This window comes from Pelophylax lessonae (assembly GCF_965119305.1).
Source record: "Pelophylax lessonae genome assembly, chromosome: 7".
In the NCBI taxonomy this organism is placed as follows: domain Eukaryota; kingdom Metazoa; phylum Chordata; class Amphibia; order Anura; family Ranidae; genus Pelophylax; species Pelophylax lessonae.
Window position 1 is genome coordinate 72,605,745 of NC_138774.1, and position 18,457 is coordinate 72,624,201.

The 18,457-nt window shown below is 44.6% G+C and overlaps 1 protein-coding gene across 1 annotated transcript in view; it reads left to right on the forward strand.

Moving 5' to 3' along the window:
* The first annotated feature begins 2,797 nt into the window (after positions 1 to 2,797).
* The window catches only part of HNRNPUL1 (heterogeneous nuclear ribonucleoprotein U like 1), a 46,388-nt gene continuing 30,728 nt past the window's right edge, over positions 2,798 to 18,457 (forward strand). The window contains exons 1-2 of the mRNA XM_082263714.1: positions 2,798 to 2,981; positions 10,570 to 10,713. Coding sequence (XP_082119840.1) covers positions 2,912 to 2,981; positions 10,570 to 10,713 — 214 coding nt within the window. The 5' untranslated portion in view covers positions 2,798 to 2,911. The remainder of the gene's footprint in view (positions 2,982 to 10,569; positions 10,714 to 18,457) is intronic.

An 18,457-nucleotide genomic window follows, 5' to 3' on the forward strand; every position in this document is an offset into this window, starting at 1 on the left:
CCCACTGTGTTAACCGCTTCTCTGCCAGTGTCATTATTACAGTAACAGTGCATATTTTTAACACTGATTACTGTAGTAATGTCACTGGTTCCCCCCAAAAGTGTCAAAAATGTCAGTTAGGGGTTCGATCTGTCTGCCGCAATGTCGCAGTCCCGCTAAAAATCACAGATCGCCGCCATTACTAGTAAAAAAAAACAATAAAAATGACATAAATCTTTCCCGTAGTTAGTAGACGCGATAACTTTTGCGCAAACCAATCAAATTACGCTTATTGCGATTTTCTTTTACCAAAGAAAACAAATTGGTCTAAAATGTTTAAAAAAAAAAAAAAAATTGGGGACTGTCATATAGCAGAATGTGAAAAATATTGTTTTTTTTTTTTTTTTTTTTCAGAATTGTCGCTTTTTTTTTTGTTTATAGCGCAAAAAATAAAAATGGCAGAGGTGATCAAATACCCCCAAAAGAAAGCTCTATTTGTGGGGAAAAATAAGGACATCAATTTTATTTAGGTACAGTGTCGCACGACCGCGCAATTGTCCGTTAGAATAACGTAGTGCCGAATCACAAAAAAATGGCCTTAACCACTTGCCAACCGCCGCAAGTAGATATACTGCAGCGGTCAGCCCCTCACAGGCAAAGTGACGTATATATACGTCGCAAGCCTGTGAGGCTCTGGGGAGCAAGCGCGCGCCGCCGGAGGCGCGTTCCCGCGTGGTCACGGACCCCCTCGCGCATGTGACCGGCGGACCAGATGTCCGCCGCTCACTCTGCGATCGTCGGGGGGAGAGGGAGAAAGGAGCTGCCTGTCATTCTCCCCTGTGTAGAAACACTGATCATACGGTTCTACTATGTAGGACCGTTGATCACTGTTCCTACAGCTCAAGCCACAGCCAATCACAGTTAGAATCACGCCCCTAGGGACACACACAGCCCCTCCCTCTCAAATAAAGTTAACCTCTTCACTGCCAGTGTAATTTTACAGTAACAGTGCATATATATAGCACTGATTACTGTAGAAATGTCACTGGTAACCCCAAAAGTGTCAAAATGTCAGTCAAGGGTCTGATCTGTCCGCCGCAATGTCGCAGTACCGCAAAAAAAATCGCAGATCGCCGCCATTACGCATTAAAAAAAAACAACAAAAATGACAAAAATCTTTCCCTTTGTTAGTAAACGCGATATAACTTTTGCGCAAACCAATCAAAATACGCTTTTTGCGATTTTTTTTTTACCAAACATATGTAGCATAAAACAAAATGGCCGAAAATGTTAAAAAATTTTGATTTTTACTTTTTTTTTGGGGGGAATTTCATATAAAAAAATGTGAAAAATATTGTTAATTTTGCAAAATTGACGTTTATAGCGCATGATCAAAAAATCGCACAGGTGATCAAATACCACCAAAAGAAAGCTCTGTTTGTGGGAAAAAAAGGACGTCAAATTCGTTTAGGTACAGCGTCGCACGACCGCGCAATTGTCCGTTAAAGTCAAGCAGTGCCGAATCGCAAAATACCCCCTGGTCTTTTAGCAGCCAAATCCTCCGGGGCTTAAGTGGTTAAAGAGGACCTGTCATGCACTATTCCTATTACAAGGGATGTTTATATTCCTTGTAATAAGAATAAACGTGAAAAATATTATATATAAGAGAAAGTGTAAAAATAATATATACGGTATATATATATATATATATTTTTAAGCACCCCCTTCCCTTTGTGCTCGCACACAGAAGCGTACGCATATGTAAACGCCATTCAAACCACACATGTGAGGTATCACCGCAATGGTTAGAGTATGAGCAATAATTTGAGCGCTAGACCTCCTCTGTAACTCTAAACTGATAACCTGTAAAAATGTTTAAATCTTCCCCCCTATGAGATTTTTAAGTACCGAAGTTTGGCTCCTTTCACTGAATTTGAAAGCGTGATATGTTAGGTATCTATTTACTCGGTGTAACATCACCTTTCACATTAGACAAAAAAAATTGGGTAAATATTGTTTCCTTTTTTCTTTTATTCAGGAAAGTGTTTTTGTTTGTTTTTTAATTGCTGCTCAAATACCATGAGGCATAAAAAATTGCAACAGCCACCATTTTATTCCATAAGGTCTTTGCTAAAAAAACATTTTTACATGTAGGAGAGAAGTGTAAGAATTGGCTTGGGTGACAAGTAGTAAAAAAAAAAAATGTATTTAGCGTTGAACTTTATTTACTTCTACATGCGGCACATGCTGCAATGTGCGTTGGAGCGTACTGCGCAAAAACGCAACACGTCCTTCGTTTTTTCAGCATGTTGGTGCAATTTGAAGCAATAGGTCATAAGGTATGATGCCTTGACCATGTGTTTGGTGTGCATGAACCCTAAGTGCCTCCCTGTCATGGTTTCCATGCTAAGAACTATGAAAGAGAATGCAATAAACTCCTCCAAGAAGGTGAACATCCTCACATAAAATCATGACATGTTAATATTACAAGCTTTTTGTAAACTCCAACTTCGAATTATTTTATTTACATATAACAGCAACGTCTCAGGAGACTCATGAGGCGTAATACAATGTGAGGAGCAAGATGGCGCCTTGAGCCTCTCCAGTGTGCGCCTCCAATGAGACACGCAGACCCTCGGGTGCACAAACATGGCAGTCGTTTTAACCCATTCCCGCCCTCTGTTGCCAAGGGAGACGGGTGTCCGCTTGTTTCATTGGCGAGTCTTGGTCTCCGCCCATAGACTGGTAGCCAATGCGGAAAGGCGCTGACTAAGAGAGCGGGACCCTATTGGTGGGAAGCTTGGTCGTGCCGTATGCTGTCACTAGAGGGCTTCCTTTGCACAGGTCGTCGGTGAGGGGGCTAGTCCGGCGCCGCCATTTTGTCCGCCCGATTGTGATACCCGCGCTGCGAGCCGTGAGCTGTGAAGAGAGGATGGGAGATCATTACCATCGAGGCGGGTACCCACCGGGGCCTCCCAGGGATTTCCGCAGGGATGACCGATGTAAGTGAGGAGGGGAACACAAAGCCATGACTGAGAGGGCAGAGAGCAGGGGAACAATGGCTGGGCCCCCATAGACTGGGGGGGAGGGGGGCACCTGAGGGGCCAGGTGCTGTGACTAGGCCTTGCTGTGGATTAGCAGGGCTCCCTATCTTCCAGTAAGTAGTCTGAGGGGCCCAGGAGTAAATGAATGTCTATTGTGGGGGGTCTGGAGGGATTTCTCTCACACATAAGATACAGCAAGCTGCATATTTCCTGAATATTCCGCATAGAGTGCTTATATGTGTTACCCATAGCAACCAGGCCATGTCTGCATTCAACTAGTATGGCTGATGGTTGCTACGGGTTACCATGCTTAAAGGGGACCTTCACCTTACAGGGCATGTTGGCCGGGCCTCCCTCCTCCCCCCTCCTTACTAATTGATTTTTATTTTTTGTAAGTGCTTTATTTGTGCTGCAAAGCCGCAAATGTGGCCTAGGCAAGGATTTCTCCCCTCCCCCCCCCCCCCCCCCATGTGTGTGCGGATTAGAGATGGTCTCAGGCATGTTCGGGATCCTAGTCTCAGCCCACCAGCCCGATCCCCCCCCAGGAAGGAGACCCTGCACACCGCTAATCACAGGCATAGAGATGTTTCCCATCTGTGCAGCTGCGGAGCAGGAAATGCCTCGCTGTCTGTGATTGGCGGTGTGCAATGTCGCCTTCCTGGTGGGATCGGGCAGGCGGGTTGGGACTAGGATCCGGAACATGCCCAAGCCCATCTCTAGTCATGAGAGAGCCCTGCAGCACATTAGTGGGTTCCCCGGCCTCCTGAACACATGTGGGGTTTGCATGCATAAAGCTGGACACACACTATACAACTTTTGTTGTTAGATTTACCTTCAACTATGTAGTGCACGGTCCTGCCTGATTGCATACAAATTGAAAGTGTTTAGGTTTGACCTCATACATGGTTTTGGTAAATCTAAAGGGGGAAAAAAAATCTAAAGAAAATTGTATAGTGTGTATCCAGCTTAAAGCTGGATACACACTATACAATTGCCTTTATATTTTTTTCTTTATTTACCAAAATCATATAATATGAGGTCAAATCTAAACACTTTCACTTTGTATGCAATCAGGCAGGACCGTGCACTACATAGTTGAAGGTAAATCTAAAGGAATTTGAACAAAAGTTGTATAGTGTGTATCCAGCTTAAGTCTACAACTAGGGAAGTCCAAAAACCTTCCCTGTCTAAAGGGCCATACACACTATATGATTTTCTGAAGACTTTTTCCTTCAGATTTACCTTTTCTATGTAGTGCAAGGGCCTGCCAGATTGCATACAAATTGAAAGTGTTTAGGTTTGACCTCATATTATATGGTTTTGGTAAGTCTAAAGGAAAAAGTCTTCAGAAAATCTTATAGTGTGTATGGCCCATTAGTGTGTGCTCGGATGTTCTGACTGGCTCTGCAAGAACCTTTTAGGCCAGGCAGAGCCCATGGGTACATCTGGACATGTGCAAGAATAGCAGTGGTCTATGAAAATATAGCTCTCGGAAATGTCGGCTCCGTGAGTTATATTTTCATAGACCCGCCGCCGGTTTTATATTTTGGAGCCGAGATCAGGGAAGTCAGAGGGTTTGGAGCGGAGATGATTTAATGTACCCGCGGCAACAGCTGATGCGGTGTAATGTTAAAAAACACTACCCAGTGAAAATTCCCTACCCTCCGGAGCTGTAAGCATGCGCAGTGGGAAGCTGTTCAATGACGTAGGTGCACAGGAAGTGACGAGGGTAGGGAATTTTCACGGAACACCGGAACACAGTAGAGTATGCTGTATGTAGCCTCGGTTACATACAGTTTTTATACTAGGGATCAATATATCGGGGGCCGATGTGCACTTTCCCCGATAAATCGGAATCGGCCCCTGAGGTTGCCGATATTTTGGGAAAGTGCTGTATTGGAGTGATGCCTGCAGCTAGAGGCATCACCCCGGTACCGGTGTCCATAGCCGACGGTCGGCTGTCTTGTAATGACAACCGATGTGGCTGAGAAGCCGCTCGGCTGTCATTACAAGGAGCTGGAGGGAACGTCCCCTCCCCCCCCCTTCCACAGCTCGCCCGGGTCTTCCGTCCCACCGGGAGACCCGGGCATCCTACCTGCATGGCCGCCGATCAAAGCCGCATTCGGCTCTGATCGTGTCTCCATGCAAAAACCCGGAAGTGATGTCATGACATCACTTCTGGGTACTCAGCGCCACATTCAAAAAACTGACAGCATTCAAAACAGCCAAACTTGGCATTTTGAATGCTTTTCCGTGCCGAGGAGGGGTTTGGGGTCTTTAAGACTCCCAGATCCCTCCTCAAGAATACCTGGAAAAAAAAACCATGTAATATGGGGTCAAACCTAAACACTTTCAATTTGTATGCAGGCCCTTGCACTACATAGTTTAAGGTAAATCTAAAGGAAATTGAATAAGAAAATTGTATAGTGTATGGCCAGCCTTAGTTTTACAACAAATGTAAAGTGTGCAGAAAGATGGAGTAATTCTTTTAAGTTCCCCTCACCTGCTGCATTTGGCAGGTCATTATTTTTTTGGGGGGTGGGGCAGGTAGTTAGTTTTGACAGGTACTCGTTTCCACTTTCGCTCGGATCACCTAGGCGTTCTGAGCGGAAGTATTATTTTCCCTCCCTGCAGTCTTCTGTGTCACGGGTCCCAAGAAGATTGCAGGTCTGTCCATTCACAAAGTGCAGTACAGCCAGCTATGAAGCCAAAAGCTGCATCTGCATAGCCCGCTGCCCACATTTAGTGAAGAAGCAGAGCCCGGGTGAGGATGGAGCTCGATCACTGGGCAGGTAAGTGTCCTATTATTAAAAGTCAGCAGCTAAAGAATTTGTAGCTGCTGACTTTAGGCCTCATGCACACCGGATGTTTTTACATCAGGTGTTTTTTCTCTGCAGCCAATAAACTCCCCAGCATGTTCTCCTATGTGTCTATGCACATAGAGGCTTGAAGAGCAGTTTTTCAGCTGTAAAAAATGCTCTAACTCTGAAAAACTGCAGCTATTCTGCGTTTGTGAGTGTTTTTAAGTCATAAGCTTTTGTGGGTGTATTTTTTTGCAAAAAAAACCACTGGAAAACACGCCAAGACTTGCGTTTTTAACGCAACGATCTACAGCTAAAGCTACTGCTGTTTCTTCAACATCTAGTGTGCATGAGGTATTTTTTTTTTTTTTTTTTTTTTACACAGTGAACCTCCTCTTGAAGTTCCACTTTAGGACTGGTTCACACTGCATGTGTTCCATTGCGTTTTTTAAACCACAGTTCACACCATTGTCCCACTGAAATCCTCTCATCCCGACCACAGTTCCATCCTGTGCCGCCATGTTCTCTCTGACGTCATTGTGAGGCCCGCCAAGTCTTCCGGGTTCAATTGGTGGGCCTCTCGATAACGCGTTGATAGGCCCGCCCCCTCCTCCTCTTCTTGAATGAAAGGCTATGCCTCCTGGGATATGTGATGCACGTCATTTGCCTAAGACCAGTGATGTGCATGGGAAGGCAGGGTGAAAAAGCAATGCCTTATTCCTGCAGAGGAGGAGTGGAGAGGGGCAGATCGTCCTCGGAAGGCTGAAGGTCCACTCTAGAATTTAATATGGTCAGGATTTATGATGTCTGCCATTCATCAAATCTAAAGCCTTAGTGTGAAATATACAATTTTAGAATCATTCCATTGCACATATATGCTTTTAGAAAAGTCTTATAAATGTATGTATGTTACTGCCAGTGTGAATGAGTCCTTGGTTTTGGACTGCATTGTCTGCTTTAATGTGAGTCAGGTGTGTGGGGGGGTTGGCTTGGCTCTAAAGCTGGTCATAGACATGATATGATACTGCAGGTTTGGTTTGATTTGGTTACGGACTGATTTACTGAAAATATAACTGGTGTACATTTGTAGTGACACAGAGGGAGTTATGAGATTTCCTGTACTGTGACTGCCCTTATGTAAACCTGGCCATACGCATTGCAATCTAATTGAACCTTTTTTGTACCTTTTTTACTTTAAATTTACCAAAACTAATGTAGTTTAATGATCTCCCTAAGGAACCGATCATGTCTATCCAATCAAGCAAGCAGTTATACTACATAGTTATTGTTACATTTTAAAGAAGATGGTACAGTCAGATTGTAATGTGTATGGTTAGCTTTGGAATATCTGTAGCAACAGCCAGGAATTTTCTTTTTTTTTTTTTTTTTCACTGAATCCACCTGAAATCAGCTAATCTAATTTAATAAATTTTTCACTGGTTTCTAATTTGTATTGTGTGCCTAAAGTGGAGCTTTAGACCCCGTTCACACAGGGGCAACCTGACTTGCTGGGGCGACCTGTGCACCGCAACCTCGGCGCAGCATGCACATACTTCATATAATTGAAGTCAATGCAAGTCGCCTCCAGGTCGCCCCAAAGTAGTACAGGACCTTTTTTCTAAAGGCCCGTACACACGTGCAGATTGTCGGCCGAAAATGTTCGGCCGCCGAACGATCGGCCGATTTTCGGCTTGTTAGTATGATGCTTCCGACAGCGCACTTTCGGTCGAAAAGAATCTGTTGTGCATTAAAATTTTTGTTGGCCAACACCAGAACGGCCAACTGTTCGCCAGTCAGTAAAGAATTCGGCCGACAAATAGCAGATTTGCAAGACTGGGCAGGCTCAGAAAAGAAAAAACACACGGAAAGTTACATCACATGACATCACTTCTGCAGTCGGCTGTTGTTGGCCAACAAAATTCATGTGCAGTCTTTTGCAGTTTTCAACAGACACGACAGCCCTGGACAAAAGACTGCCGATCGGTACGTGTGTACGGGGCTTTAGTCGGAGCGACTTGTGTTGCTCCTATTAGAATGGGTCCTGTGCTAATCTATGGCAGGCGTTCCACTGCGACTTGTCAGGCGACCAAGTCACCTGACAAGTCGCGCCAGTGTGAATGGGGACTTACCCTCCTCCCCATTTTATTTATCCTTTTACCTGATGCTGGGTTGTCCTTCAATTCAGATACTCACTAAGGCTGGCCATACATTATACAGTTTTCTTCTGTAGTTTTCCCTTAGATTGACCAAAACCATATAATATGAGGTCAAACCTAAACACTTCAAATTCATATGCAATCAGGAAGGGTCTTTTACTACATAGTTAAAGGTAAATATAAAGGAAAGTGAAAAGGAAAATTGTATAATGTATGGCAAGCCTTATCCAGCAGATCCAGTGTTGTGCTGCTAAAATCCACTTCTTCAGTCCTGTGCTTCTATTTTCTTCTATGATGTCATCAGGAGGTGGCCATGTCTTCTGAGTTCAGGCAGCCGCCTCCTGATGACACACTGCTAGGCCCTCCTCTCCTTCTCCTATAATTAGAAGACTATTCCTACTGGGATATGTGACGGGCATCGCACGTCATTCTCACCTAGGCGAGATTGAAGGCCGAAACATGTACACTAAAAAAAGAGGGACGTTTATGTAGCGGTGTGGGGGAGGTTAGGAGAAGAGGAACATTTATTTTCAGGGTGAAGATCTGCTTTAAATATTACATGAGGCCTAATTATAGTGAGTAAGTAAGCAGTCGTATGACTCTGTAGGCATTTTCCTATGGGCTTGTTTGCACTGGCTGCAGCCATGCTGCCCCTCTTGACACCGTTCTGCAGCAGCTGAGAAGGAGCTATGTCGCTTGCTCACTGTCTGTTGTAATCTTGAAAAGCCATGCAATTGTGGCTCAGCCCTTTTCACATTCCGTGGAGTTACTGCCTGCTGAATGCAACAGGGGACATGCTTTTACAACTTCTGGCTCTGGATGCTTTGATAGATTAGGGGAAGCCGTAAACCCACGACTCAATTGCCTATTTTTACTGCCCCTGTCTGCATGTTTGAACAAGCCCTAATTCTGTGTATTTCTTGCCTAGTAGAATAATCGATCATCTGGGCTAAAGTTTCCTCGCTGATTCATTGGCTTCCCCAAAAACTGGATCAGGAAGAGCATTCAAGGTGAACTCGGGATATTAAAGCCTTTAGTACATATTCCTTTGAAAGCCACACATTATATAAACCTACCTTGTGTGCATCAAATGCCTTTTTCCAATTAGTCAATTAAAAGTACCAATAATTTCAGCCTGTGGGAGGGACCCAGCAGCCCCACCCTCTACAGGCTCTCTGAAGAAAACTGCAGGAGGGGGTGGAGACAAGACCAGTCACCCAGCATAAGGAGGGAGAACAGCAGTGACTGGTCCTTACTACATGAAGCTCCTGCACAGAGGGAAAGTTTTACACAGGATTACTTCACAGATCTGGAAGAAGTACACAGAGCAAGAATGCACAGGAGTGTTGTGCTTGTTCTGGAGTTCAGCTTTAAGGACTCATTCACACTGTGATTCGTAAACTATTTTTTTGCATGATTTTCATAAATGCAGCCCATTTATTTTGATAGGGGCTAGTGTTACACCTCAATGCATGAAAACCGCCATCTGCAGCATTTTCAGCAACAAAGCTCACTACAACCTATGTATGTACCGGGAAGTCGGTGCATTAACAGGCACTGAATATGTGCATTGGGGTGCTGCTTGTAAAGTAGAACTAAAAGCACAGCTTTTTTATGATTTGAGTGGAGAGGGATTAGAACACCTGTCAGGTTTTTATTGCTGTCTGTGCCCCCGTTAGGATTCCTTCACACTTAAAGCACAAGAACATGCTCCTGTTTTACAGGTGCGCAGCGGTGCCATTCGTGATTAATGGCATCTTTGTAAGGTGTGTGGGTTTCCACCTAGTACTGCAAGAAAAGTGCTTACGGGAGATTTTCTCCTTTTTTTGGGGGGGGGGGGGTGCGGAAATTTAACGAAAATCTCCCAAAAAAGGACACAGTTGGCAAAAAAAAAAAATTTCAGGGATTATATTTGCCTTTAGTTCTGCTTTAGGTCCCTTTCACACATGTGGACTGTTCAGATTCGCCTGTCAGTTTTTCAGGCGGATCTGAACGGATACCCCATGCATCTCTATGGGGCAGCGGATGTCCGCCAAATCCGGACGGATGGAAACCCTATTTTCCATCCGTTCAGCGGATTGGATGAGAAAGGACAGGCGGTCCGTTTTTCATCCGATTCTCCCATAGAGGATAATGGGGATCTGACACCTCCGTCTCCGCACACAGAGCGGAGACTGAGCTGTCATCCGCCTACTCAGCAGGAGATCAGCGGATCGATCCCCCCGCTGAGCAGCACGGCTCTGTCGACGGAACAGAGCCGTGTGAAAGGGGCCTTAATGAGTACCACCCTACCATATATTTTACTGCAAGGGGAAACCACCCTTTTCCTTTGAGCGTGTCTCATACATGCCAACATGGACCTTTTCTGCCAGTGGATGACAGTACTTTGTTTTCCTTGCACATTTTGTATAGTACTCTGTGAAATCTATGTACAACTGGAACTTAATTTATTCTGGAAGTGATGGTGAGAAGAACGAAGCCACATATATAATGGAGGGAAGCGGTCTATGAGAGGGAGCTTTGTGGTATAAGAGAAGCATTTGTGTAATGTTAACAGAATTAAAAATGATTTATGATTTCCTTTTTCAGATTTCGGACATGGACCACCAGACCATTATGGCCCCCCAGGAGGAGGGTTTCCACCTCACAGCAGACCAGATCCTATTAAGCAGGAGCGAGACCAGTTATATGACAGGAGGCCTTTGGATCCAGTACCACCTGTGCATAGTATGGGTAATTGTTGGCAATTTCACCTTTTATACAATATGTTCAATGTAGAAATTACCTTTGGTGGGTGCCTTGTTCATTATAAAGTAAAGTTTAGGCTGTAAAAATATGCCAATTTTTCTAGTGTTCACTGGGCAAAACAGTGTTTATCCACTTCCTGACCGCATAACGCCCTTTTATGGCGGCAAAGTTGCTTTCCTGTGCCAGATTACATACCTAGTACTTGACCTGGCACTTCCAGGTAGAGAGCACGCTTGCTGTGATTAAACACAGCACGAATCAATCAGCGAGTGTCGATCAATGGCTAACTGCCAGCACCCGCTGATCGGCAAGGAAGACATATGTAAACATTACAGAGCATTGTCCTGTCGGCGGGATGTGCTAAATTTTTGTTTTCCCTGCAAAGCAGAAAATAAAAACCATCACATCCATTAGTAAAAGCAGCACACACACGTTAACCCTTTGATCACACTAGATGTTAACCCCCTTCCCAGCCAGTGCCATTAGTACAGTGACTGTGCACAATGTCCGACTGTCCGCCATACTATTTCAGTCCTGCTATAAGTCGCTGATTGCTGCCATTACTAGTATTAAAAAAATAAATAATAATTCTAGTATATATCCCATAGTTTGTAGGCACTATAACGTTCATGTAAACCAATCAATATACGCTTATTGTGTTTTATTTTACCAAAAATATGTAGCATAGTGCATATTGATCTGAATTTAAGAAGAAATTAGATATATATTTTTTTTTTAATGGATATGTTTTTTAATAGTAAAAAATTAGTTTTTTTAAAAATGTTCCGTGGTTTTTTTTTTTTTTGTTTTTTTTTTTTCATAGTGCAAAAAAAATTAAAAAAAAACAGTGGTGATCAAATACTACCAAAAGCTTTGTTTGTTGGGGGGAAAAAATTATATAAATTTTGTTTGTGCACAGAACTCCTTGACTGCACAATTGTTAGTTAAAGTAACCCTGTGCCAAAAAACAAGAAATGGCCTGGTCATGAAGGGGGGGTTCTGAAGGTGTGCGTTTCTGCGTATATATGCTTTGCCTCGTGGAGGTAGCTCACCTAAGCCTTGTTCTACCCATATGGGCTGTATCCCTTTACTAAGATGTTCCTCTAATGTCTTCGTTACAGCGGAACTAAACCACTTCTTAATTCCAAACCCCCCCCCCCCCCCTTCCACTCGGCAATTTAAAAAAAAAAAAACCTGCCTGTGCACAGATGTGCCACCGGTCTTCTCCAGGCATTGGGAGCTGAAAGAGACTGGCGACGCATCTGCGCACATGTAGTGGATATCCTCATATTTGTGCACATGCATGGTAATCTGCCGGACATGTGCTGCAAAGTTACGGCTTCGTAACCTACTGCCTCCTGAGGATAGCTGTGATGTAGGAGTCCCAAAAGGCAGCAGGTCCCAGCCTAAGCCAGACACCAGGAAGGAAGTGCTGCCTTGCTGCACAAATCGCAACTAAATGGTAAAAATGTATAACCATTTTTGTTAGCATTCGCGTAATTGGAGGGGGATGGGACAAAGTTAACAGGTCTTTGAGTTTCGTTCCGCTTTAAGTATCTTTTGGAGGCGGATACCAAGGACCTATCTGTATTTTGAAATAAAGTGAAACCCTAGCCATCATTTAATTGTGGCAAAAAATTTTACAAACCTGCAGGGCTTGTGAAAGCAATACAAAGACGCTTGTCAATACCCTCACAGTTCATTCAGAGCTACAAACCGTCTGGCGCGGTGCCTGATGGTACTTGTAATTCCTTCACTGAAAACTTTTTGAATGAATGAGGCCCTGTAGGCAGAGCCACGCATGGCTGTGCTGTTGTTGAATTGCCACAGTGGGGGAGAGGAGGCATGAGTGCAGGTGGAACACATAACATGTTCCAAAAGGTGAACTTATCCTTTAATTTGAGAAGCAGTAACCCACAAAAGTCATTGGTAATAATGTAAGCTTGGGGTCATTACATTTTTTTTTTTTTTTGTAGGGAACCTCGAATACTAGAGTGCTCTGGTAAGCAAAGAACAAACAGATTCAATGGCAACTGCCTCTGACCTGCAACCACAATTGATTAGTCAGCACTCACAGTAATAGGTCAGAATTGAGGAGGGGGATGGGCGGGCCAGTCAGTAACTTGAAAGGCAGATACTATTTGCTTAACAGAGCTCCCTGGGGTTCTTTGCTTTATTGGGGCATTCGTCAACAAATCTGGGAGCCACCAGAATCAGTGCATCCATTGGAAGATTCCCCCCCCCCCCTTTTTTTTTTTTCCCTGTCCTGGTGACCACCCAAAATTTGAAATTTTCTTTCACTTTTTGTTATCTCAGTCACCGGGGCAAATAAAGAAGGCAAATCTCCCTAACGTGTGTTCTGGTACATTTATGTGCACAATAAAATGCAGCATTCTGTATTGTGTTTTTTCTTTTTTTTAGCACAAAAATAATGCAAACTAGACTTAATGAAATTCATTTATTTTTCTTGCATATGGATTCATACGGTGTTTAAAAACATATGTGACTGAATTGGTGTAAACTAGCCCCAAGAGTCCTTGGTCCAGAGGCAGCGATTAGCAGAGAATGTAAAGATGGGCCTACACAGGCTGTACCAAAAACACATCTATCAGTGAGGTCATGTGATCGCAAAGGCCTGGCCTACACAGGCTGTACCAAAAACACATCAGTGAGGTCATGTGATCGCAAAGGCCTGGCCTGCTGTGTCATTTTTCAGGGTAGGAGTTATGGTTCCTAAACGTCTACTTTTTAAATTCAGTTCCCAGTACTGTAGTCAGCCTCATCCACTTACCCTAGCTAATCTCTGCCACTACGTATTAAATGTTAATTTGTTGAGGTATGTGTTGTCCGATTATATTTTGGTGCGGAAAAAACGTTTCATTTGTTTAAACGTACCACTTCACAAGCTTTCCTTCCTGCATTACTATGATCCATGTAACTGGAGTTGTAGCATTGTTTTGAAAATTCACTAAAACCTTCATCTTTTAGAAAGTAACTGTAGATTAATTAAATTTATTGGTGTGATTGGACTGTTTTAGTCTCAGATAACCTTCTATAGAACACTTGTTCCTCCAGGCCGTTGTGCCATGGTTCAGTTGGAAGATTTCTCCTGGTATACTGAGAGGAAGATTTGACACTCTCCACAGGCAGAACACCCTGGAGGCAGAGAGACAGACAGATGGGTTAGTCAAGGACATTGCATCTTCTGACAGATGTGCAGCGTTGTGGCTGCATGCATTGTCCAGCTATAAGGCTGCATGTTTTAGCTACTGATTTCCTAAAATTTTACAAAACGTAAACTCCAGGCTTCTCCTTATGGTGTGTTTGTTTTTTTGCTGGTCTCAGTGTTCTTCATGTAGCCTTGTGCAAAATGGAAGGAGGTTGGCCATTTCTCACTCGGCATCTACTAGAAATGTATGCTTGCATAAGTGCCGGTTCACACTTCCGCGTGTGCGGCGATCGCATGTAATATCGGAGCACTTCTCCTTCATTACACGCGATCGGATGTGCAGTGCGAATTCAGCCATACACTTTGTATGGCTAAATTCGCACTGCACCCGCACAAAAGTCGCACATGAGGCATTTTTTCAGCCGCATCAGGATCGGATCGCACAGTGGTTCACACTTGTACGATCCGATCCTGTGCGAACTGTCAGATCGCACTGCGATATGCGATCAAACTGGGGGTGTCGTTAACATTTCATTGCCAGATGTGCGTTTGCGATGCAGGAACAGGCTGCGAATTCGCAGCCTTCCCGCATCGCACAAGTGTGACCCGGCACTAAAGCGTGCATTCTTTATACTGGAAAATGCTTCAGCTTGTAAGGGATTCGGTCACAAAACAGGAGACTTCCAATGATTTCCACCTCTCATTTAGCTTTAGCTGAGCCCAGGAAGCTCCTCCAACCAAGCCCTTTACGATCTTGGGCAGTTTTAAAAGAGAAGCGTGTTGTGTTTTTATAATCTTACTTCCCTAGGTGGTTGCAGCATCTGTCCCCCAGCGCCTCTAAGACTGAGAACTGAGAGATCTAACACCGCCGATCACTCGATTCTCAGAGTTCCCAGAGCAGTCAGCAGCTCTCTTCTCTGCAACATTCGCAGTGTACCCCAACCATAAGTGCAATAGAGCTCTTTACCAGATCTTGACCTCTGTTAGACGGTCAAAAAGCGCTTTAGGGGATTTAGGTCTTCCTCAAACCAAACTGCATTTTTCTTTGGAGCTAATAGGGAATGTGTCACCGTCGCTCAAAGATCAGACATAATAGATGCTGTCGTAGCGTCAGAGGTGGGGGACTTGAGTCACATGACTTGACTTAAGTCTCCATTTCGAGGACTTGAGACTTGCTTGACTAAAATGAATAAAAGTCTCGACTTGACTTTGACTTGGTATTCATGACTTGAGACTTGACTTTGACTTGATACATATGACTCGAAATGACTTTACTTTTTTAAGTTATTAAATATTTGCATTTTCTTAAGATGTGTTAAAGCAAAATTAATGTGCCTGTTATGTTTCTGACACCACAGTCACTTAAAACACCTCAGTGTGTTTTGATTTTTAGGACAATGGCTGTTTAACAATGGAAATACTTAACATGTTTTTAGTGACTGTGGTGTTGAAACATGACCGGACGAAGGATTTTGAGTTGTTTGGGCATTCAAAGTGTTTCTTTAATATACCAAGAAAAAAGCACTAAACAGTTTTGTTAATGTTGAAAATAAAACAAAACCTTTCCTGACCACTAACTTTTAACTGATTTAAAAGGTGAAAAATTTGGTAGATCAGTATTTTGACTTGATTTGTGACTTGACTTGCTTGCTTTTCCCCACAGTAACTTGGGACTTACTTGAGACTTGAAGGTTAAGACTTGAGACTTGCTCCCATGTCTGCATAGCGTAAAAATTTATATGTTTTAATAAAGAATTAACATAGGCACTCACATCTTGATAAATAAAAACTGGCTTTATCGGCATTTGTGGCTCTGGTGTTCCTATGGCCTTGTAAGCGAACAGTCCTGACCATCCAATGAGGTCTGCGTGCACAATGTCACCTCATAGCCTCCACATCTGACAATGCGTAGGGTAGGGCATATGACTGATGTCATCATGCCTGCAGTCCTCATTGGATGGTTGGGACAGTTAGCTTACAAGCCGTAGGAACGCCATTCGGAGCCAGAGAACACTCATAAAGCCGATTTTGATTTATCAACATGTGAGTGCGCATTTTTTTAATTTCAATATAACTTTAGTTAGCTATGTCACTTTGATTATGCTATTGTATCATAAGCTCAGTTTGATTGCCCAAGTCTGTAACTGGATTTGGTTAGGAATTGATGAGTCTCGGGTTTTTCAGAAATTTCTTATAACTACTGTGACCAGTCTTTTTACATGAGTTTTTCTGGTTGCATTACACTAAAGTTCTCTCTAAAATTGAATAATGGGTTAAATAAATACTGTTAAATATCTTACGTCCTCTGACAGTCGCCGCCCACTTATAAAGTCTTCACTTATGGGTATTGGTCTTATCCACAGGAGCAAGCTAGGCATAAGATTTTGTTAAACATTCACAAAACACTTTGCATAGACACACCTATAGGGGGCTGTCCCTCTGGTCCAATACCCCCCTGCTAGCAGCATTCCCAAATCAGTTTGTGTTTGCCTAGTCAGGAGTAAGCAGGCTTCCCTTAGCTGGGGCTACAGTCTCAGCCTTTTCTTCTGTTTTCTTAATTTTTTATTTCTGCAAAGTTTTTTTTCTTTACACTGATAGCTTTTTATTTGTTCCTGCGCTTAGTTAGTCAGACTTCGGAAGACTACAGCGTTTGCGGAGCTGGGAATCGGACTGGTTGTACTAGAGCCTTACGGGATCCCAGCCCGCCATCGAGCATTTAGCAGGCTATGCGTACGCCCTGGCTTCGCAAACGACCTGTTCCTGCCCTCAGGGACAAAGCCAGCGAAGTGGCTACTTCGCTAGGATGTCTCAACTGCGGTATGCCGCGTGTTGCTAGCATCCTGTTCGGCTGACGGCACCCCCACCCGGGTGGGAGGCTTCCCTTCGCAGAGTGGCACCCACGCTTTCGCTGGATCGGTGAGTACCATGCTACCCCCTCTGTCTATGGCATTGTATGTCGGGGGGGGGGTGGGGCCTCTGTCATGGGGATGGCAGTCTGTTTGGAGTCTGTGATATCCCCCTCATGTCTGTCTGTGTGGTCCCTGTGTGTCCCTCCCGGTCCCTGCAGGGGCGCTATTGCGGTCGTGCTCTGGGGGGTTTGCGGGGGTCCCTGAGTCACTAGGTAGTGCTTGAGCTACGTTTTGGGGTACAGACATGGTTGTGGGGGCCGCTGTGGTGTAAAAATCGCGGGTCCGCCATTTTGGGTGTGCGCGGGCTGTTCGGCTTCATGTGAGGGCATCAGCAGCCATTTTCTCTGTAGTGTTCTGGCGCCCTTTCGGGCGCCATCTTTAGTGTGGGCAATGTATTTTAACATGTGCTCAGCGGCCATTTTCCCGGAGCCTCCCCTATAGCATTACATTGGCAACCATTTTTTCCTTGGCTCAAGTCCTATTTTGGCCTCTAGCGGCGTGACATTTCCTTTCTCCAGGCAGTCTGATCGATATGCAAGCGTGGTATTGTACAGCTACATTTCTGGGGGGCTTTTTCTGCAATTTTTCATGGGATAATTCCTTTGCTGGCAGTTATATTCTTCAATATTTAGTAGCTCGGGCTAGTCCTTATTGCGGTGGGATCTGCCGCTATCGCTGATTTAAAGGGCCAGCGCCATAAAATTTTTATGGAGTCCCAGGACAGCAAATTCCCCCCCAGCTCTGTTGGAGGGTTCAGGTACGCCTGAATCCTCTGCGATGGGCTCCCTTACTGCTGCACTTGCGACTTTAGCTTCTAAAGTGGATCTGTTGATGTCTGAGCGGGCTTCTAAGAAAAGGCCCAGACTTTCTCATTCTTCTGATTCAGAGCTAGATATGGTTGCCATGGACAGTGTACCCCCTGAGGGGTCTCAGTCCTCTGTCGGAAGGGGAGGAGGAGGGTGGGGCTCATCCTCTAAATGTAGCGTATCCTTAACAGAACTAATAAGCGCAGACATAGCAGCGCATTCTCTGGCCTAGCCCCCCCCCCCCCCCCCCCCTGAGGCCAGAGAATGCACTGCTATGTCTGCGCTTATTAGTTCTGTTAAGGATACGCTAATTTTAGAGTATGAGCCCCACCCGCTGGGTAAGCGGTCTTCCTTTTTGGGACCCCGCAGGACCCAGAAAGTGGCACAGGTGTTTCCCTGTCCCGCTGAGTTTCACGAAACGGTAAACAATCAATGGCGCAAGTTGAAGCGCAATTTTGTGGTACCAAAGCAGTTTCAGTACCGTTATCCCTTTGCGTCTGCAATGGATTCGCGCTGGACCGTGGCCCCTAAGGCACTCTGATGCCCGCGGAAGATTCTCCAGTGTTTAGGGACCCGACGGATAGACGGGTGGAATCTCTTACTTGCCACTCCTATATGGTGGCGGGTTCTTTGATGAAACCTGTGTTCGCCTCTGTAATGGTCTCTCAGGCCGTGGTGGAGTGGACCAAGGTGCTCAGACGCACCCTTGTGGCTGATTCCGCCCCTCCTACTTTGGAGATGGTGGACCAAATTATTCAGGCTGTTTTATACCTGTGTGACGCGGCCTTGGATGAGGCCCCTTTAGTCTCTCAACTATCTGCTGTCGCAGTGATAATCCGTCGTAT